Source organism: Bombyx mandarina, chromosome 17 (genome assembly GCF_030267445.1).
Source record: "Bombyx mandarina strain Sakado chromosome 17, ASM3026744v2".
NCBI classification, from domain to species: domain Eukaryota; kingdom Metazoa; phylum Arthropoda; class Insecta; order Lepidoptera; family Bombycidae; genus Bombyx; species Bombyx mandarina.
Genome location: NC_143223.1, coordinates 15,550,893 through 15,573,579, shown reverse-complemented (window position 1 = coordinate 15,573,579; position 22,687 = coordinate 15,550,893). Strand labels below are relative to the sequence as shown.

The window sequence follows — 22,687 nt, the reverse complement described above, 5'->3', positions numbered from 1 at the left end:
TACTGAGGCCTTAGAACTTATATCTCAAGGTGTGTGGCGCATTTACGTTGTAGATGTCTATGGGTTTCAGTAACCACTTAACACCAGGTGGGCTGTGAGCTCGTCCACACATCTAGGCAATAAAAAAAAAAAAAAAAAAAAATAGCATCGGTCCGCTAGTGCAGCGATTGTAGGTTATGCTATAATTGACAAAACTATAACAATAAGTTAACAGAACTATTTCATGATGAGAAAAACACCATTCCATCAGGATTTTGCAGACGTTGTTACGTTCAACTATCGTCAGTAAACCGACTTTACAGACAACCAATTTTTTTAAATCACAGCTGAGACACTAAAATTGGATAAACATTTGGTTTTTTATTATAATTACAATTGATAGGCACGCTAAAAGCGGACATTGCTTGAAACAACGCAGTGGATAAGTCTTCAGCCTGTCGAAGCGGACAAGTATGAACGTGCTTACGGCCGGGCGTTTTATGGCTGGAAGATGATAATTTGCGGAGTAGTAAACTAAAGTAGTTCTTACATTGATCCGATCCGTAACTTGATGCTTATCGGCGTAAAGTTGCAGGAAAGATAACATCTCCTTCGCGGGCAAGTAAGACTTTTCACTCTCCGGTACGGGAAAATCAGGAAATCCCATTATTTCTTTTGGTAGATTTGTCCTGAAAATAAATCGAGGGCGGTCAGAAGTGATTTTTTTTTTGTTTCGAATGCATTGTCGGTATCGTAAACATATTGAGGAGTTTCCTAAAAAGTCGGACATACATAATAGAAATACTAGGAACAAACATAAGCTTGTTGTGCCGATGAGTAGGTTACATAAGATACGAAATTCATTCGGGTGTTTGTCTGTGCGCCTGTACAACAAAATCCCACAAGATGTTCAGAACCTACATATACATAGGTTTAAGAAAACTATTAAAAACATCTGTGCAATAAAGCTTACTATAAAGTCAATGATTATCTAGAAGATTGCACAAAGTGGGAATGAGTTGCTCGCCCCGGGCGTTTCAATATTGCAATAATTGTTACGTTATAATAATTAAAAGTTCTTCTTAGGACGGAGTCTAGATTTTGTGAATTGGCGGTAGTTCTTTTGACAAGTATGTACTTTCATTTATGTTGAATAACATTTTTTTGATTTGATTTTATTTGATTTGACTATACTGTATAGTTAACTTTAATATCGATGCCTTGAAGTGCAGGGTCGAAATTTTAAACGTCATAATAATATTGTACAGCGCCTTGTAGTGAATGGATATCACAGAACAAGAGTTATTTGATAGATACCCGAAATTCGCTAACGACAATTTCAAGATATGTTTTTTTACACATACAAGTTTCGAACAACAACATTTGGTCCGGGTTAGTCTACTGACCAATTTCACTCACTCGGTGGAAGATATCTTCCCTTAGTCGTTACCTGCATGTGCCAATAGCCTTCAAAACACAGCGTATATCTGCTACGTCGAAAACATACGCGGGGCTATGATCACAACAAGTCCTATAATCTCTCTACATCTCTGCCGGAAAGTCGAAGCCACAAAGCGTTTTAATTACCTATCATACCTATACACATAAATAAAATTGGAGTGTATGTTTGTAATATTGAAATAACCGCTTTTTACTACATGCTTATGAATATATTATTATATATTATACGGTACATACACCAAAATAACATTTTTTACAATTTTTGTCTGTCTGTTTGTTTGTTCCGGGTAATCTCTGGAACGGCTAGACCAATTTTGACGAGACTTTCACTGATAAGTAGCTGATTATATAAGAAGTAACTTAGGCTAATTTTTTTAGACAAGCTTCGCCCCGCGGCCTTACCCGCGGTTAACATTGCGGGACTCAGCTATCAATAATAAAAAATTATGTTTCCGAAGCGAAGCGAGGGCGGGTCGCTAGTTTATAAATAAAATTACTTTTACGATTTAATCTTGCGTTCGTATTGTATTAATTTAATAAATTCAAGCGTTTCGTACACCATACTTCAGTTTTCGTAGTCACGGACGATTGAAGAGTGACGAACTGTATTATTTCTCACATATATATTATTATGTATATATATTATATATATATATATTTTTTGATTTAAAGTATTCGATGCGTCGGAAATAATAAAAAGATAATAATAAACCGTACAAGTAGTTTTAATTGTGTCTACGGTTCACGCAAAAAGGAAGATAATACGAAATCTTATTCATTCCATTCGATTGTGACGCTTTTGTTGTTTCTCGCTTAAAACAGATTTGATTCATACAATTATTTTAACTATAACGCGACGCAATTTTCATCGTAGAAATTTTGGGGGTAGTTCTATCTTAATAAGAAAACATCTCGGCATTCAATGATCTATCTATCTTTCAGTCCACAGACGACCACTCCCGGACACAAGCCTCCCCCAAGCTTCGCCACGACGATTCAATGATCTGTAAGCTTAGTGCGAGTTTTTTAACGTTCTCGATAGCGTAAAAGTTAGCTCATATTTGTATGGAATGGGATCGTTTGCGTACGCAACCCTCAGACACAGCCCACTGAGTTTCTCGCCGGATCTTCTCAGTGGGTCGCGTTTCCGATCCGGTGGTAGATTCTGCGAAGCACGGCTCTTGCTAGGGTTCGTGTTAGCAACGTCGTCAGGTTTGAGCCCCGCGAGCTCACCTACAAACATTAGGGTTACGCTGAAATAGCCCCTAAGGCTATAAGCTTAGGTAGGAAAAAAAAAAACAGCTTAGGTAGGAAAAAAAAATTGCGCACGTTTGCCGGTAGGGGCGCTATTCCAACTGCATAAAAAATTAACTTAACTTTTACGCTATCGAGAACGTTAAGAAACTCGCAATAATCACACAGACAGATTAAAATGTTATTTATATATCACGATTCTTTATTGAATGTTTTTAAACATTGTTGACCCTCCGTTTGCGACCCTTTATCGTTTATATTGAATAAAACGTTAATTAATGTGCAGTAAACAGTGCGAACACAAACAAAACCAACCTTGGTTTACACGAACACATTCCTGATGGATCTGGAATGTGGTCGCTTCGAAATGAGATTAATTTTGCCTTTATCGGCTGCAATGCGGTAGAATATTCTGGTCGCTGCGCGTTTATCTTAGCGTAGAAGTCAAGTTTACGGTACAACTTTGTGAGATAGACTCCAAAATATGAATTCATTTTTGAGATAAGTTCGAGGACTGAGCTATCCTTCGGAGCAAAGGTTATAGTCAAATATTAAGTGTATTATCTATGGTTATAGTGCCCGAATGCTTCGGAGTAGTAACAAATAGAACGGTGGCAAGAACATAGATTATAGGGAACCACCATAGATTAATAAAAGACTTGGATAAATACAAGAGATAATCATAATAAGGTTTCCGTTTTTTTTTAATGTGACAATATCTCTCATGTTCCGTCTGTTCAATTCTCAAAGTGCTCGTATATATACGTACAAGGAAAAACATCGTGTGATAAAAATCAAACTCGCCAATTTTAATTTGCGTAATTACTGGTGATAGGACCTCTTGTGAGTCCGCGCGGATAGGTACCACCACCCTGCCTATTTCTACCGTGAAGGAGTAATGCGTTTCGGTTTGAAGGGTGGGGCAGCCGTTGTAACTAGACTTGAGACCTTAGAACTTATATCTCAAGGTGGGTGGCGCATTTACGTCACAGATGTCTATGGGCTCCAGTAACCACTTAAGACCAGGTGGGCTGTGAGCTCGTGCACCCATCTAACAATAAAAAAAAACGTATATAAGTATGTTTATCAGTCTCTGGTATCCATAACACGGGGGATCCTAAATAGGAGCCGGATAACCGTGCGTGATTTGTTAAAAACAATACGCATTGCATTGCAGGCTAATCTCAGCAAGGCCAACGCTTATTTAATCACACGACCTCCGGTCTGGGAGGGGAGTGATTTAGCGGGTAGCCATCATATAACGCAAGATATTTGACAGCTGCCTGGATCTCGCTTACGACATTTTCAAGATAAGCTTGCATATATACAACTTCGAACAACAATTTTTTTTATTGCTCTTGTATGCAGACGAACCATAGATTATACACTTAATATATTTAGACGAACATTCGGCCCACCTGATAATGAGTAGTTACCGTCACCCATGGATTTCAGCAATGCCAGCGACAGAGCCAAGCCGCTGCCTACCGTTAAGTACTCTCCACAAGCCTCGTTTGAAAAAGGATATGTTATAGCGCTATGGATCGACATTCGACGGTCTATGGAGTAATTTCACCCACTCTCTGGAAGTTCTTCGTTTTGTCGTATACCGCCACAGAGGGTGAGGTAGCCTAATATAGTAAAAAAAGATGTGTGGTGTCGTGGGACACCGGATAGGAACGAAGTTCCCAATTATAAAAATATTAATTTAAAGTTCTATTCGAGGTATGAATAAAGAGAGAGAGAGAGACAGAGAGAGAGACAGACAGACAGACAGAGAAACATGCGACGCCGCACAGCTCACAATAGCTTACTATAGCAAAAAGTGTCGTGACAACTTTTCGTAAGAATTTATAGCAAAAAGTGTCGTGACAACTTTTCGTAAGAATTTTTTCCGTCTAGCCCCCTTTCACAACGCGCGATAAGGAACTTCGTTCCAAAAAGACTTCGGACCTCCGGTGTCAAAAAGAGTTCGACCTCCTGTGTCAAAGGCGTTCGCATCTAAATAAATATTTATTTTAACTACCAGGACACCATCAATGTAAGGAGGCGAATCACAATAATTTTCTAGAAGCGGGAACACAAGTAGCGATGTTAACACCGATAGCCTCCGACCTCAAGCGGTATCTAACGACCGAGAGTGGATTTTAGGTGAAAACAGATAACGCGTGTTTCGTTTGCAACATTTATCGGTTGCAGTATTGCTCCACGATGTAACAAAATGGGGCGAAATGTTTCAACATCGTCGAAATCTACATAAAAAAATGGGTTTTCAGTTTTGTGATACCAGGAGCCCATAGAATCGAAAAGTATTTACTTTTAGTTTCCTTTACACCCAACAGTTACTTTAGAAAAGTTCCCACCAGTCTTGAATTCTATAAGCCACGCCGGGGAGATGGAAGGGTACGATCGTTTTGTTTGGGTGAAAACTTTTTCGTATGCAGAAATCTTAGAATGATTTAACCGGACCAAATTAGACGATAACATAATTAAATAGATAAGTAGGTACTTGGTATCATTAAAAGAAGTATTTTTTTTTTATTGCCCTTGTAGGCAGACGGCCCACCTGATGGTGAGTGGTTACCGTCGCCCATGGACTTCAGCAATGCCAGGCGCAGACCCAAGCCGCTGCCTGCCTATCTTAATCTACTAGGGCACAATGAATGATATGAAGTATTTCCTTACCTTAAGCTCTTATACATGCTGCTGTGAATGGGCAGACCGAAGTCATCATAGCCGACTTTCTCAGTGTACACCCACGTCCCGCCCAGCTGACTGGCCTGCTCGAAGATGTCCACGTGGTCCACGCAGGGCTCCACGAGGAGGTGGCGAGCAGCGCAGACGCCAGCCGCTCCAGCCCCGATGACGCAGACACGTACCATAGCTGAGAACAACATTTGTAATTTAAGGTTAATTTGAGATCAGAGGCTTCTACAACTTTTTGGAACGAAGTTCCTTATGGGACGATGCGGTGTGGTACCCTAACCGGCAAAAAAACGTCCGTAACGTAAGATTTTTATTATTTATGTATAGTCTTAGTATGATGGCTATACAGTGTCTAAGTGATGACGGTTATTATTATTATTCATATAAATAGCTGTTTCTTTGTATATTATTATTATATATATTTATAAATCATTGTGAATAAATAAAGTTGATAACTTTGTAAAGTCGTTTTTTTTTATCAATAAAAAATCACAAAAGAAATGTATACCCGAATAATGATTTTCTTTATACCTCGAATAAAAGTTAAAATTAATATTTTTATAATAAGGAACTTTGTTCCTATCCGGTGTCCCACGATACCACACATCTTTTTTTTTCCTACCCAAGCTGATGGTCTGAGAGACCATATCATCGCTAATATGAACCCTAGCAAGGGCAGTGCTTCGCAGAATCTACCACCGGATCGAAAACGCGACCCACTGAGAAGATCCGGCGAGAAACTCAGTGGGCTCTTCTACAGCGATTATTCTCTATTAGACTGTTCATAATGGAATATTGGACGGCGACACTGGCTACTTCTAGATTCGGGATGAATAAAAATTCTACCGAAGTATAAATTAAAACTCTATTTAACACTTAGAGCATTTAACAATTCGTAATTAGCTTCTTCCGCTTCGCTTCAGGTGATCCGTTCGCTGTTTCGCTTCGAGTAGTTCCGATTACTAACTGCTTCCGTGTCATATCTGCAACGTTTTGATAGTCGATACAACATCCCTAGAATTATTGAGAACATTCTCAAAAAGGCTAGATATGTGATTCCGCTATTCGACAATAGATGGCGTTGCTCTTACCGGCGTAACAATAACAATACCCCTCGCGTTTCCGAACTCTTCCTGATCAGCCCTTGATTTCCCTTAAAGCCTCTGGTGGTATGTTCTGACCACTCGCACGGGGTGTCACCACACTTCTATCTCCTGAATGATAGGGTAGTCCTTGTAAAATATTGACTCCTTCCAATGATGTCGTAGGATGGACGACGGTGCTTATCAGTTCAGGTAGCCCTTGAACAACTGTTGGAACCTGAACTCGTCGGCTCATAGCGCATGCTTTAAAAGCATTAAAGCTCATTATCGTCTACTATCTTATATGTATACTGAGTATTCAGCACGTCGAAAAGAATTGAGCCGTAAAAGTGGCTTCAATTAGGTTTTGTTTGCGGGCGCTTTCCTTCAATTGTCTGAACATCTTACGCGACGAGAAATAGTGGAATTTATACACAGTCATAGTCATTGGCGACGTTTCCGGATGTAAACGGAAGTAAGATACATCTTGCCTTGTTTGTTCGAACCAATAAATACGCTGCTTAACCGATATTGGCCTTATTTGGTTTAAATTAACAGTAGGTACATCTGATTAATATACAGGATCCTTCATCAATTATTTTTGTTCTAATTACAACAACTAATATTTTAATGCAGGCTTCAGCTGAACGGTGGATATATTAATATCCTGTTTTTATTTGTCGGTTTCCGGCTTATAGCGACCGTGGACATCAATGTGAATGCCGCTTTAAGACATGAAGTAGAAATTTCAATTCTGTAAACGCCATTCCACTCTTCAAATCGGAACATATGACGGATGGTTCGATTCCTTGCGAGCTTACAATATTACCTCATTGAAATAATAATATAACAAATGACAGAAACATTTAGCCCCTAACTGGGATTCCTTGTATTATGGGAACTGGAAACTGATATGGCCACTTATACGAGCTTATATAAAAAAATTAAACACCCACAAAATGAGCCAACAAATTCTTTCGTCACACGAAAGTTTGCTTGACGTGATAATCGAACCCCCACGGCCCTCGGAATCAGCTGTAAGGAGCGCCAACCACTGAAACACGGAGCTAGTAAAATCACGGGCTCACGGCCTGGTGATAAAATTTCCTGTAGTGAAGTTCAATTATCGATATAGACGCGTGTCGATAAACGAGATACAAAAACAAACAGACTAATCAATTACAGTGTGATAAGATGCGGCCGGGTCTCGTCTGCACCAACGCTATTAACGAATAGAAATTAAATAGATAAAACATTCAACGTTCGGCGGCCACAAGTTGGAATTGTTTTTTGTATATATCCGACACACATACGAACACAAGGCCAAGCAAAGATGATCTTCAACGTATTAATTAGGATCATTAACCACTAGGCCGGGTAAAAATCTATATATACACATATACCTAGTCAGGTCATAAGTATTAGTAAAAACTTTTCTTTTAGAATGCTGGCCACAAAAAAGTTTATTGAATTCGAATTTCGAATTGTTCATGAAAATAAAAATGTATACTTTTAGAATTTTACTCATTTTTAAATATGGAGTGGACGCTTAAAGAAGACCGTGTTGCAGTTATTGCGTTGCATCGTTGCGGTTACGCGCCAATTCAAATTTTTAACATACTGAAAAATTTGAATATAACCAAAAGATTCGTTTATCGTACCATCAAACGATACAATGAAGACTCTAGTGTAGATGACAGGTCAAGAAGTGGTCGCCCTCGGTCTGTTAGGATTCCAGCAGTGATAAAAGCTGTGAAGGCGCGAATTCAAAGAAATCCCAAACGTAAGCAGAAACTGTTGGCCCTTCAGATGGGGTTAAGCAGAACCACGGTGAAAAGGGTGTTAAATGAAGATATAGGGCTTCGGGCATATCGAAGAAAAACAGGACATCGTTTGAATGCTCGTCTAATGGATCTGAGACTGAAGAGATGCCGCGCTTTGTTGAAGCGGTACGCGGGAAAAAAATATCGGGAAATTCTTTTTTCGGATGAAAAATTTTTTCATCCGAAAAAAGAAGAGAAAAATAGAAAAAGAGAAAAAAAGAGAAAAATAGAGAAGAAGAGAAAATAGAAGAGAGCTACAACAAACAAAATGATAAGGTGTACGCACACAGTAGTGAAGAAGAGAGCAACCGTATTCCGCGTGTCCAACGAGGTCATTTTCCATCCTCGCTCATGGTATGGTTGGTATTTTCTTATTGGGGCTTAATAGAGGTACATTTTTGTAAGAAAGGTGTAAAAACGAATGCAGTTGTGTATCAAAATACAGTCCTGACGAACCTTGTGGAACCTGTTTCTCATACCATGTTCAATAACAGGCACTGGGTATTCCAACAAGATTCGGCGCCAGCTGATAGAGCGAAGAGCACACAAGACTGGCTGGCGGCGCGTGAAATCGACTTCATCCGGCACGAAGACTGGCCCTCCTCCAGTCCAGATTTGAATCCGTTAGATTACAAGATATGGCAACGCTTAGAGGAAAAGGCGTGCTCAAAGCCTCATCCCAATTTGGAGTCACTCAAGACATCCTTGATTAAGGCAGCCGCCGATATTGACATGGACCTCGTTCGTGCTGCGATAGACGACTGGCCGCGCAGATTGAAGGCCTGTATTCAAAATCACGGAGGTCATTTTGAATAAACTTTAGTGTCATAAGAATCTATGTTTTGTTAAGTTCATTTTGGTATATGAATGGTTACATAATGAATAAACTTGTTTCAATTATTTTACATTAAACATGTGACAGAATTTATGACCTGACTAGGTAAAAGAATTGCTGTTCGTTAGTCTCGCTAAAACATGAGAACTGTAGGACCGATTTGGCTAATTTTGGTCTTGAATTATTTGTGAAAGTCCAGAGAAGGTTTAAAAGGTAGATAAATATGAAAATGCTCGGAATTAAATAAAAATAACAATTTTGTTTTTCTTTGATGTTTATTTTATACAAAAGTTTAGGTCCTTTATTTATCGATTGAGGTACTACGAAGTCTGCCGGGTCAGCTAGTATGTAATAAATATATATTTTTTTTATCTGAGACTGGTAAACGAGTTCACGTCCCGCCTGGTATTGATTGGTTACCGGATAAACATTAACAACGTATTAAGACATTCAAGTTAAAACGAACCTGGGCTTCGCGACTGAAATAGGCGTGGTGGTGGTACCTATTCGTGCGGACTGGTACTACGCCCTACCAGCAGTAATCACGCAAGTTATAATTTTTTTGCCTTTATTTTTATTACATTTCATCGTGGAAGTCATTTGTGAGTTTTATGCTTAACATCTTCTTCTTGTTTCTTTCCTATTACCCTCTGCTGGGGTGTAGAGCTCGGATCAAATCCTTCCATTAACATCGGTCTTGGGCTCACTGTGGGCTCCTCCCACGTCATGCCCAAGACGCCCAGTTCTCGCTCCACCGAGCGACGCCAAGTTGTTCTGGGACGGCCTCTCTTCCTCTTGCCAGACATTGCCAGGTCAGTGCTCTCTTGAATAAGTGGGTATAGGGCTTTCTTAATGTATGACCAATCCAATTCCACTTCCGCGTAAGAATCTAGTTCTGCTTGGTGATGCTATACAGCTCTTTTTTAGCGATCGTCTCAGGTCAACAGATTTTCAAAATTTGCTGCAGGCATTTATTCACAAACACTTGAAGTTTTTTTATTACGTCTTTGCGAGCAAACCACGTTTTCCTTAGTGCATATGTACCAATGCTTAGTACATACTTAATTAAAAAAAAAAAAACCTGCCTGCGGTAGTTGAGCACCGGCTCAGTCGCACCGCTCGATACAAATACATTCACGGGGCGTCTTATCCCTTAGGCCATGACGACTTGACATCACACTTGGTTCACTGGTATGAGAATGATAATACGTGTGTGTGTGAACCCAAGAATAATGAAGTTACACTGATACTACTGTTATTTTTATTGGGTGAGCTTAGGCAGTAAATAGGCGAACAAACTGACGGCCCAGTTGCTGTTAAATGATCACTGAGAACCTTTGATACTATAATATGATTGCAACCAGCAAAATTGAGACATTAACTTTAAAGGTAGGTAGCGGCTTGGCTGTAGGCAGCGGCTTGGCTCTGCCCCTGGCATTGCTGAAGTCCATGGGCGTCGGTAACCACTCATCATCAGGTGGGCCGTATGCTCATTTGCCTACATTGGCAATAAAAAAAAGTCTCAGTTGTACTCAATCGTCTGCCCCGTCAAAAACATTTACAAATTTATGTTTGTCACAGTCTCCTGTCTTACAAATAGTGTCATATTTTAAGACACCAAAATGTTCACTAGTGGTCCGCTGAACAATACAAGAAGCAAATCCTCCCTACCCTTAATGTCCGCCAGCGGAAATGTGAACAATCTTAAATGCTACTTTTATCTATTACTAGCTGACCCGGCAGACTTCGTAGTGCCTCAATCGAGAAATAAAAGACCTAAACTTTTGTATAAAATAAACCTAAAACAAACAAAAGGAATCCGTCCGACGGAGGACACATCAAAGGAAAAGCAAAATTGTTATTTTTATTTAATTCCGAGTATTTTCATATTTATCTACCTTTTAAACCTTCCCTGGACTTCCACAAATAATTCAAGATCAAAATTAGCCAAATCGGTCCAAGCGTTCACGAGTTTTAGCGAGACTAACGAACAGCAATCCATTTTTATATATATTGCATAGATATTGTAGGGTCGATCCGTTAAATACTTAGCAATCGATGGATAATGCGTTACTCAGTCCATTAAAATAAACTATAGCACTTAAACTGTATTTAATTAGAAAATGTTATCAATCACCATTAAAGATGATGCACTAACAATAATTAGATGTATTTAATGGTCAATGAACTTCAAGATAATTCGAATAAGGAATCGGTAATAAATAACATACTGTCTGTTAGTTGCATATTCAAATAATTGAAGAAATGAGTGGATGAAGAGGTTAACTACCATTTTTAAGAATTTTGAGTTTTTACATTGAATGAAAGTGTCATGTGCCTATAAACCATATTAGACCTTAAAACTGAGGGAATAAAGGCTATTTTTAGAAATTGCATGTGATGAAGGAGCTATTTACGAAGAAAAGTACAAGTAACAAGAGTTTGTTGCCCGTATTCTCAAAATTAACAAATTGTATCATATCCCCTTCATCCACTCATGTCTTCAATTCCACTGTGTTTTATTACTGGATTATCTTTAAAAACGAACTGTAAGAAAATACTATTTAACTCGATTGTTTTGATATATTTAGTTAATGGGGGTTTGGTTGTGTATCCTGGAATATCCCATCTCTACCGAGGAGTTTTATATGACGATTATACCAGTAGTGTGCTTAGTGCGACTTTTTAAACGATCTCGATAACGTAAAAGTTAACTCAAATTTATATGGAGTTGGAACGTTTGCCTACGTTTACCGTCAGGGGCGCTTTTCCAACAGCATACCAATTCGAGTTAACTTTTACGTTATCGAGATCGTTAAAAAACTCGCACTAAGCACACATAGTACTGCCGGTCTACTGATATTTGAGGAAGAACGTATTACGAGGGCGGCACTGAAAATTTCGGGAATTAACGAAGTGACACAACATTACTATTTAAAAATGTATTTATTGCTTTTCGAAGTATTTTCCGCGAAATTTGACACATTTTTCCATACGATGGAACCAATCATTGAAGCAACCATTCCATTCGGAAGTTGGGGTCTCCAAAATGGCCGTTTTGTAGGCGTCCACAGCTTCTTCAGGTGATGAAAATCTCTGTCCACGCAATTTATTCTTTATTTTAGGGAAAGTATAGAAATCATTAGGGCTTAGGTCGGGACTGTACGGCGGATGGTCTAATAATTCTATGTTTTCTTGCTCTAAAAACTCTTTTGTTCTGTGCGCGGTGTGAGAACTCGCATTGTCGTGATGGAGGATGATGCGGCGGTTGCAGTTCTCTTTACGGAGTTCAGAAACGACCTGTGGCAAACAAATGCTAGCATACCATTCTGCATTAACCGTTCTTTGTCCCTCAAGAGGAATAGTCGTAACATGGCCGGTTTTGGAGACAAACGTGGCCACCATTTTTTTTGCAACACTCCGTGAACGAACAATTTTGTTGGCTTTAACTCATTTTCGAAGACTCAAACTCGTGACTGGTTTTTTCTTTCGGGTTCGTACGTGTATATCCAGGATTCGTCACCTGATACAATGTTGTATACAGTATTTGAGGATCCTGCGTGGAATCTTTCGAGAGTTCTGACGCACCAAGTAACGCGAGCCGCTTTTTGCTCTTCACAGAGCGAATGCGGTATCCATCGGGAAAACAACTTTTTTACACCTAATTGTTCATGCAAGATTATTTGTATTTGACTCATGCCAATGTCTAAAGTTGCCTGAATTTCGCGGTATGTCACATGTCGATCTTCCTCAATCAGCTTACGCACAGCATCAACGTTTTCTTGGGTGACTGCAGTTTTTGGACGACCTTGACGGGGATCATCACTGAGCTTTGACACGTCCACGTTGAAACTCAGCAAACCAGCGATAAATTGTGGTTTTGGATGGGGCTTCATCACCAAATGCAGAAATCATCCGGTCAACACATTGTTTTTGTGTTAAACCACTTCGAAAGTCATAATAAATCATCGCTCTTGAATTTTCTCGAGTCAATTCCATTTTCTCAACGACTAAACAAGTTTGACAAAACCTCGTGACAAGACCGAGAATCTTTTTTGAAATAAATAAATGGTATTCGATTTTTAAAACCAAGGAGTTTTCAATTAAAAAGATTTTAATATGACAGGAACAGTGGAAATATTCCATTCCCGATACTTTTAGTGCAGCCTAGTACGTAAATGCTGTTCCATCCTTGAGATTGGAACGCGATAGAAATATGCAGGATAGTGGTAGATATCTCAACGGGCTATAACTTCCTACCCCCGTTAATAACGTTAATTTGTAATTTTTTAATAAGCTTTTATTAGCTTCAGACGTATGTATGTTTGTAACGGAATCTTTGAACATGATTTTGACCCCCTACAAAACGTCGGATTCACTCGAAATTTGGTATACTTATTAAGAACCGATGACAATGCAACATTTAAAAAAAAATTGAAAAAATGAAATTCAACTAAAAAATGAAAAATAAATAAATAGTAGTTTAAAAAAACTAACAAATACGATTTTATAGAAAATCCAACTAAAAAATAGATATTTTTTTTTTAATAAATGTGAATTTAAAATAGTGTAAGAAAAAATGGTTTTATTGTAAAAAAAACCGTGGTATGCATGGTATCAGTAGTTATAAATATTTTATGAACAGATATGAGAAGAAGGGTTATTTTGATAATATCCTGAAAAACACCTCAGGCTTCTATAAAAGCGTATTTTGTAGTTTTTTTTTAAATTATTATTTATTATGTCGAAATGCGGCGAAAAATAAACAAAAATACACGAGCCTATATATAAAAGAGATTTTTGCAGGAAACCAGAAAAATATCGCCCTTATATGCGTTTATTGATCTCACACTTCTAATAACGATAAATATTGCAATTAAATTGTTGTACTAACCTTAGTTTTACTGGCAAATGTCACTTTTAACTGAAATATACTGTATTCACTTTGTATTCGAATAGGATTAAAGTAATTTTTGCAACCTTGAGTTTTATCTTAATAAATGAAACCACTGTATTGAAAATACATTCACAATTTCTAAGTAGGGTGAACTGTACAGACGGAGAGGCAAGTTGCCAATGATCGAGGGAACGCTACACACGTGCTTTAAATATGTGCCTGCACTCTTAAAGGGATTTAAAACCTTTTCTAGAAGAAAACTAGTTTAAAATTATGATCATTTTATTGTTTTTATTTTTTTATTATCACTCCTACACTAGCGCCCTGGTGTCAGATAGGAACATGAAACACGTAGTTTTGATTGCTTCAAAATGTTGTTCTTAGGTGATATTTTTATTTATTTTTTTATTTATTGCTTAGATGGTTGGACGAGCTCACAGCTCACCTGGTGTTAAGTGGTTACTGGAGCCCGTAGACATCTACAACGTAATTGCGCCACCTACCTTGAGATATAAGTTCTAAGGTCTCAAGTATAGTTACAACGGCTGCCCCGCCCTTCAAACCGAAACGCATTACTGCTTCACGGCAGAAATAGGCAGGGTGGTGGTACCTACCCGTGCGGACTCACAAGAGGTCCTACCACCAGTAAGATACCACCAATAAAACGGTAAAGACGTTGTAAGTTTTTGGGCAACTGCAACGCTGTGTACTTGGTGATCTAAACCACATACCATTGAGTGGGCTGTAAACTCGATTGTCCTTGATGACAGTTAAAAAGCTTATTTTGCTGAAATGAAAAAGTTGGCTTTTTTATTTATAAAACCGACCTATTTTGAAATCGTAACCGGGAGAAAATATTTTGATGAGGTTTCGTCCAATGATAGAAAATCGGATACACGAGTATACGTGATGCCTCTGGATTTTGATTGATTTACCTAATTCATTTTATTTTTTATATTTTACTGTATGGGCGGGAAAAACAAGGTTGCATAATTTTTTTAAGATAGAGTTCAAACAGAGACAAAGATATTCAAGTGTTTTATTTATTTATTATTATGTAGATCTTAACAACGTTTATTTATCCGTAAAATAATACACACTAGTTGATTTAGTATTTCTATAAAAGCATGTACCTACTGAGTTTGAGGATAAATCGCTTAGAACTTTTTTTTAAAATATTAATAAAAATATATAATATGTAATAATAATAATATATTTTTTTTAATAATAATTAATTAGGTAACTAACTAACTAACTAACCTTTCCGTTTATCAGAATATTTTTAACTAACACAACGTACTAGGCAAGCATAACATACAAAGAGTTTTAATACAGACACAGATTGGCTGTCCTACATTGCAACTATTCATAAATATATCTACTATGTTGACAGTCTAGTGTAAAATGAACTGTAGTGTTCCATGAATTTACTAATTGATACGTAAACTCTAAGGGCTCCGGGGGGCTCTTTTGAAATTGGATGGCTGCGTCTGATGAAACTAATCCCTCGCCTTGCATTATAACTCACTGATTATAGCACTATAAGCTCTCGCTGCAGACTAGGGTTGCCAGGCGTCCCTTATTTCGGACAGGACGGGACTGACTCAGTCCCGTATTCGAACCGTACGATTATAATTGTATTGATTTTTATAAATATGTTAAAACCGATAAAAATATCTTAAAACTGACTTGCTCCTCGGAGAAATAAAAAAAAAAAAAGAATGTCACTATATAATTTTGTTTTTTATTTGTCCCGGGTAAAATACCCGTATTTTTTTGCCAATTTAAGCATTTGCCACTTATAGGCTGAAAAAAATTCTAGCAACCCTACTGCAGACCTTCGTGAACATTCTCTCATGGAATAGAACATTTCAAAATGCAATTAGATTGCTCTGAGACTGCTTTGAGAATCGACAATTCAAAAACGATGTAAATATAATTTTTTTAAGGAAATGTTATTATGATCTTGGTGAATGTTTAAAAGATAACAATATATAATTGATTAGTCTAATATTTTATGATTTTAATGGATTATGAATGTAATTAAATTCTTTATGACTATAATTTATGAATGTTTTATTATAAATTGACATGTTAGTAATCTTCAATTAATTCTATATTTATTTTATATTTGCACACTTTCTATTCAACTAAGAGCATGCTGGAATGTTAAAAATTTATAATACCATTATTATGTACCATGTCTCTGGCAAATAAATCATTTTGAATTGAATTTGATTACATATTGAAATATGTCAATAAAATTATTAGTATCGTAACTTATTCAACAACACTAGTCTAGCCGTCTTCCCTTGATCACAATTTTTGTGAAATTTCATTACGTAACCTTAGTTTAGGTTGCAACATCCACTGAAACCATTTTTTAATCTACCAAAAAGCTCTCTCTCTCTATATCTCGCAATCGTAAGCTCCTGTTGCGTCAGCTATGAATGTTGTAACAACCGATCCTTTTAAGTCACTTCTGACGTTATATTGTGGCCCTATAGACACGAGAAAGAAAATCTATGCTAATATTATAAAGCTGAAGAGTTTGTTTGTTTGAGCGCGCTAATCTCAGGAACTACTGGTCCGATTTGAAAAATTATTTAGCGTTAGATAACCTATTCATTGAGAAAGGCTATAGGCTATATAACATCACGGTAAGACCAATAGGTACAAGTGGAGCACCAATAAAGGATGTTTCAAAATAGGGGTTTAAATAGCTCCTTAACATTTTATAATTCAAAAATATCTACGTAAATGATGTGCAGGTAAAACTTAGCGTTATGCCAAAGTAACTATACCACGCGGACGGAGTCGCGGGCAAAAGCTAGTTATGGATAATATTTTTTTTTATTGCCGTATAGGCAGACGAGCATACGGCCCACTTGATGGTAATTTTTTTTATTGCTTAGATGGGTGGACGAGCTCACAGCCCAGCTGGTGTTAAGTGGTCACTGGAGCCCATGACATCTACAACGTAAATGCGCCACCTACCTTGAGATATAAGTTCTAAGATCCCAGTATAGTTACAACGGCTGCCCCACCCTTCAAACCGAAACGCATTACTGCTTCACGGCAGAAATAGGCAGGGCGGTGGCACCTACCCGCGCGGACTCACAAGAGGTCCTACCACCAGTGGTTACTCATGGACGTCAGCAATACTAGTGGCAGAGCCAAGCCACTGCCTACCAGATTTAAGGGTCATGAAGCTATGACGCAACATACCGCCCCTTTTACATTAGTCGATCGTTTAGTTTTAATCGATTAGCCGATTACTTTTGATCCTTACACAATTTAGAATAGGGCTTAAAGTCATTTGAAATATTTCCCAGTTGTTGCGGTTATAAAATTCTTTAGTCTGTAGATTTTCCACTGTGCTATTTACCTTACGTTGATCAACGCACTTAGCTCATAGAATTATCAATAATTACCCTAAGACTTTTATAGTATGCTGAGGTGCCCCATATAACGGGGGCGGAGCTCCGTGTGGCCGTGCGCAAAATGTGTGCGAAAGACACTGCACCCGGCCCGGACGGCGTCCATGGCCGGGTTTGGGCCTTGGCTCTTGGTGCCCTAGGGGACCGACTCTTGAGGCTTTACAACTCTTGCCTCGAGTCGGGACAGTTTCCTTCATCGTGGAGGACGGGCAGACTCGTGCTGTTGAGAAAGGAGGGGCGCCCGGCGGATACTGCCGCCGGGTACCGTCCCATCGTGTTGCTGGATGAGGTGGGCAAGCTGCTGGAACGTATTCTGGCGGCCCGCATCATCCAGCATCTGGTCGGGGTGGGACCCGATCTGTCGGCGGAACAGTATGGCTTCCGAGAGGGCCGCTCAACGGTGGACGCGATCCTTCGCGTGCGGGCCCTCTCGGAGGAGGCCATCTCCAGGGGCGGGGTGGCTTTGGCGGTGTCACTCGATATCGCCAATGCATTTAACACCCTGCCCTGGTCCGTGATAGGGGCGGCGCTAGAAAGACACGGAGTGCCCCCCTACCTTCGCCGGCTGGTGGGTTCCTACTTGGAAGACAGATCGGTCACATGTACCGGACACGGTGGGATCGTGCACCGGTTCCCGGTCGTGCGCGGTGTTCCACAGGGGTCGGTGCTCGGCCCTCTTTTGTGGAATATCGGGTATGACTGGGTGCTGAGGGGTGCCCTCCTCCCGGGCCTGAGCGTAATCTGTTACGCAGACGACACGTTGGTCGTGGCCCGGGGAGGGAGTTTTGCAGAGTCTGCCCGTCTTGCCACCGCTGGGGTGGCGCATGTCGTCGGCAAAATCAGGAGATTGGGCCTCGACGTGGCGCTCAGTAAATCCGAGGCCATGTGGTTTCACAGGCCCCGGAGAGTGCCACCTGTCGATGCCCATATCGTGGTTGGAGGCGTCCGTATCGGGGTCGGGGTGCAGCTGAAGTATCTCGGCCTCATTCTGGACAGTCGTTGGACCTTCCGTGCTCACTTTCAGAACCTGGTCCCTCGTTTGTTGGGGGTGGCCGGCGCGTTAAGCCGACTTCTGCCCAACATCGGGGGGCCTGACCAGGTGACGCGTCGTCTCTATACAGGAGTGGTGCGATCAATGGCCCTATACGGGGCGCCCGTGTGGGGCCAGTCCCTGGCCGTGGGGGTGGCGAGGCTGCTGCAAAAGCCGCAACGCACCATCGCGGTCAGGGTCATTCGTGGTTATCGCACCATCTCCTTCGAGGCGGCGTGTGTACTGGCTGGGACGCCGCCTTGGGTTCTGGAAGCGGAGGCGCTCGCCGCTGACTATCAGTGGCGGGCTGATCTTCGTGCCCGGGGCGTGGCGCGTCCCAGCCCCAGTGTGGTCAGAGCGCGGAGGGCCCAATCTCGGCGGTCCGTGCTGGAATCATGGTCCAGGCGGCTGGCCGATCCTTCGGCTGGTCGTAGGACCGTCGAGGCGATTCGCCCAGTCCTTGTGGATTGGGTGAATCGTGACAGAGGACGCCTCACTTTCCGGCTCACGCAGGTTCTCACTGGGCATGGTTGCTTCGGTGAGTTCCTGCACCGGATCAGAGCCGAGCCGACGGCAGAGTGCCACCATTGTGATTGCGACTTGGACACGGCAGAGCATACGCTCGTCGCCTGCCCCGCATGGGAGGGGTGGCGCCGTGTCCTCGTCGCAAAAATAGGAAACGACTTGTCGTTGCCGAGTGTTGTGGCATCGATGCTCGGCGACGACGAGTCGTGGAAGGCGATGCTCGACTTCTGCGAGTGCACCATCTCGCAGAAGGAGGCGGCGGGGCGCGTTAGAGACGCGCAAGCCCGCCGCCGTCGAGCGGGGGCCAGGGAGGCGGATATCGCCCAAGCCCTGGCCCTCTAAGTGTTTCGGGTCCCCCTCATATGTCGGTCTGGGGACCGGCGAGGGGGACCTAAGAAGACGTCGTGCAAGCTGCTCTGCACGCGTTTTACGCAAGAGCATCCGGGTGATGGAAGGCCGGCTATCCTCGACCCACGCTGGTTCTGACCCAGCGGGGTATTCCGTAGGATAGCTCACTCTAACCGGCGCCATCTAGGCGGGCTCCGGATAGCCTGCCGACCGAGAGGGCTGGTGGTCGTGGCGCCGACGACCGCCAGTCCGGCGTCCCGAGGGGGAGGGTGATGGGAGAGATGTGCTCCGCACTAAACACTTCACTTTCCCCCCTTTGCCTTTTCATGAGTTCTGTCTCATGTGAGGTTTGGACGTTGGTTGTTGAGCGACAGGAGGTTTTAGTCGGTTCGACTCCGACATGCTCCGCCCGCCGTCCCCAGTGGAGGGTGGAAGTCCGGCGATTTCCTCCTGACCAAAAAAAAAAAAAAAAAGACTTTTATAGTATAGTTAAATATTAATTATTACATTATTCTCAGTTCTCTTTGCCAATGGAGACTGTTAATGATATGACATCATTGTTTTCTGTCTATATTAATATTATAATATATACTAATATTATAAAGAGGAAAGATTTGTTTGTTTGTTTGTTTGTATTGAATAGGCTCCGAAACTACTGAACCGATTTGAAAAATTCTTTCACTGTTTGGAAGCTACACTATTGTACCCGAGTGACATAGGATATAATTTTTTTTGAAAAAAATTAGGGATCCTTACTAAACCTCAAATAATGTAACCCAAGGTGTAAAAAAATACCTAAAATATTCTTTACATCGCGTGCTCTGCAAAAACGATTGATGATAGAACAAAATAATGTACCTACTACGGCTTTGTAGAACACATTATTATTTACAAAATGTATCGCGACAGCATATTATTATGTCTCACTATTATAGTTATGCAGCAAAAAGTTTTATTAAAAAAAAAAACCTTAAATATCGTTGAAATTTTTGGTAAAAACCCGAGCGGAGCCGGAGCGGGCCGCTTGTTTTTAATATAAACGCTTGAAATTTTTGAAGTGAAAGATTATGTTAAGTTCATTTTTCTATAGCTCTCACTGTTTAAACAGATGTAATCGTTTTAAACAATTTTCTTACAATTGAAGTCTTCTGATTATCAATAAACATGATATTAAATTTCTATGTACTAAGAGTGGCATTAGCGGCCATTTTGGGACTAAAAAGTTGTTACTTGAATTGGGTTATCACATTTAACTCTAACGGTGACTAAATATCGCATAAAAATGTAGGAATCGGCTCAAAACTAGAACACCGAGAAATATACTCAGGTATTGTGTATCAACACAGTGATACATTGTACTATCTGTTATTTTAAAACAACTTCTCGAGCTGTATCGCTTAGCGTGTAAATCTTATAACAATTTTTGTACAGCAAAAATTTGTCAAACAATTTTGGCACCCAGTAAATATTCAGTGTCTACCTCTCAGCTAACTTTAAGCATACAACACGGTATCGTGGAGATTGATGCTCACATTTAAATTTTAAAATAACAAACAAGCATTAAACATAGTATCGGAAGCTTGCATAATGTTTCCAGAAGTTTCCGTTTATTTACAAAGATTAAATAAAATTTTCCGCACGAACTGCAAAACATATTATGACGTTTAAATCTATCACCTACTTTTAATATAAATAAGTTGGTCGATAATGAATTTGACTTGATTTTAATAGATTTGATGTCGAAATTTGAATAATGAAATTGACCTTTGAAGAGAGGTTATAAAAAAAATCGCTGTTTAAGCAAAGTTAATATTTAGATGAAATAATAAAGGTTTCACATGTCCTAGGAATGAACTGTTGGTTATTTAAATTTTATTAATCGGGTTTGTATATGTTTCTTGTGTACATGTTTGTATGTTAACATTCTTATTTTAGTATTCTCGAAATAAATAGTTATATAGATTCCGTATTCATTAGCGATTAAAGTATTATTCGTCGAAGTTCGGACCACATCCCAACTACAACAATAAGGTTATTTAAGGATAGGTAGGGCACAATATGTATAGCTTACCAGAGCAACATTATTTACCGAAAATTTAAAAAATGTTCGATACATTTGCTTAACAAACCCGACGTGATTGTTGTAGTAATTTTGAATTAATAAGTATTTTGTTTGGAATGCAATAATTAATAGTTTAAGTACTTTATATGTACTAGGGAGGTTCAGTAAAAGTGATAATGATTATGATGCAATTATCTTTTATTAAATGTTATATTATTTTTCGATGAAGTCATCTTTTAAGTTTACACGCTTTCTTTATCTTTCTTCTAAAGCTTAAATTTCATTTAACAAAAATCTTCTTCCCGATTCCTTAAAAAATCGTGTAGTGCGGCGACTACTGTGCTATCATCTTCAAATTCATAACCTTTGAGATGTTCTTTGAAACGAATAAATAGGAAGACAACACTAGAAAACCACTGAGTTTCTCGCCGGATCTTCTCAGTGGGTCGCGTTTCCGATCCGGTGGTAGATTCTGCGAAGCACTGCTCTTGCTAGGGTCAGTGTTAGCATCACTCCGGTTTGAGCCCCGTGAGCTCACCTACACACGTTAAGGTGAAGCTAAAATAGCCTCTCAAGGCTATCAGCATAGGTATAAAAAAAAATTAGAAACTAGGTCTGGTGAATATGGAGGTTGGTACATCAATTCGGAGCCGATTTCTTGAATGGCAGCCATCGCAACTCTGAAGTTGTGCACGAGGGCGTTATCTTAGAGAAACAAAAAAAAATCGAGTTTGTCACGCCGTTGCTTACGTATTTCGTCACGCAACTTTGTTGTCCAGCAAATCAAATCAAATAAAAAAAAAATTCAACATAATTGTAAGTACATACTTGTTGAACGTCAAAAAGAACTACCGCCAATCCACAAAAACTAGCCTCCGTCCTGAGAAGAACTGGCAAGAAACTCAGTTGGCATGTCTTTTTTTTTTAATTTTTATTTCTAGTATTATATTTTTTTTAAATATTTATCGCATTCATTCAATATTCAGCGTACAAAGTCCCGCTAATAGTGGCTACCCCTTGATTGTTCTATAATAAGCCGTCAATCATGGTACCGCCGGATGGAATCGCTTTACTTAAATTTCTTCGGAGTTGGAGTCATCTCTAATGAAAAAAAACGGTCCATGACTTGGATGAGGTTTGTTTTGGAAGAGCCATGTTTCGTCCACAGTTATGAATAAAGCCAAAAATCGATCAAGATTCTGTTGTAACAAACCCAAACAGCTTTCCGAAATTCTCTGTCTCGTT

General features: G+C 39.9%; 1 protein-coding gene across 3 annotated transcripts in view; it reads right to left on the bottom strand.

Annotated features, from left to right (window-relative positions):
* Fmo-1 (Flavin-containing monooxygenase 1) overlaps positions 1-14,230 on the bottom strand; it is a 31,490-nt gene extending 17,260 nt beyond the window's left edge. For 2 of the 3 annotated variants that reach the window (XM_089734478.1, XM_028181206.2), the window contains exons 1-2: positions 5,380-5,591; positions 530-668 (exon numbers count right to left, since the gene is read on the bottom strand). In XM_089734478.1, the coding sequence (XP_089590604.1) occupies positions 530-668; positions 5,380-5,591 (351 nt within the window). Of the gene's footprint in view, positions 1-529; positions 669-5,379; positions 5,592-14,034 lie in introns of those variants that run through there. The other variant, XM_028181205.2, reaches the window with a different exon arrangement.
* Between the last annotated feature and the right edge of the window lie 8,457 nt (positions 14,231-22,687).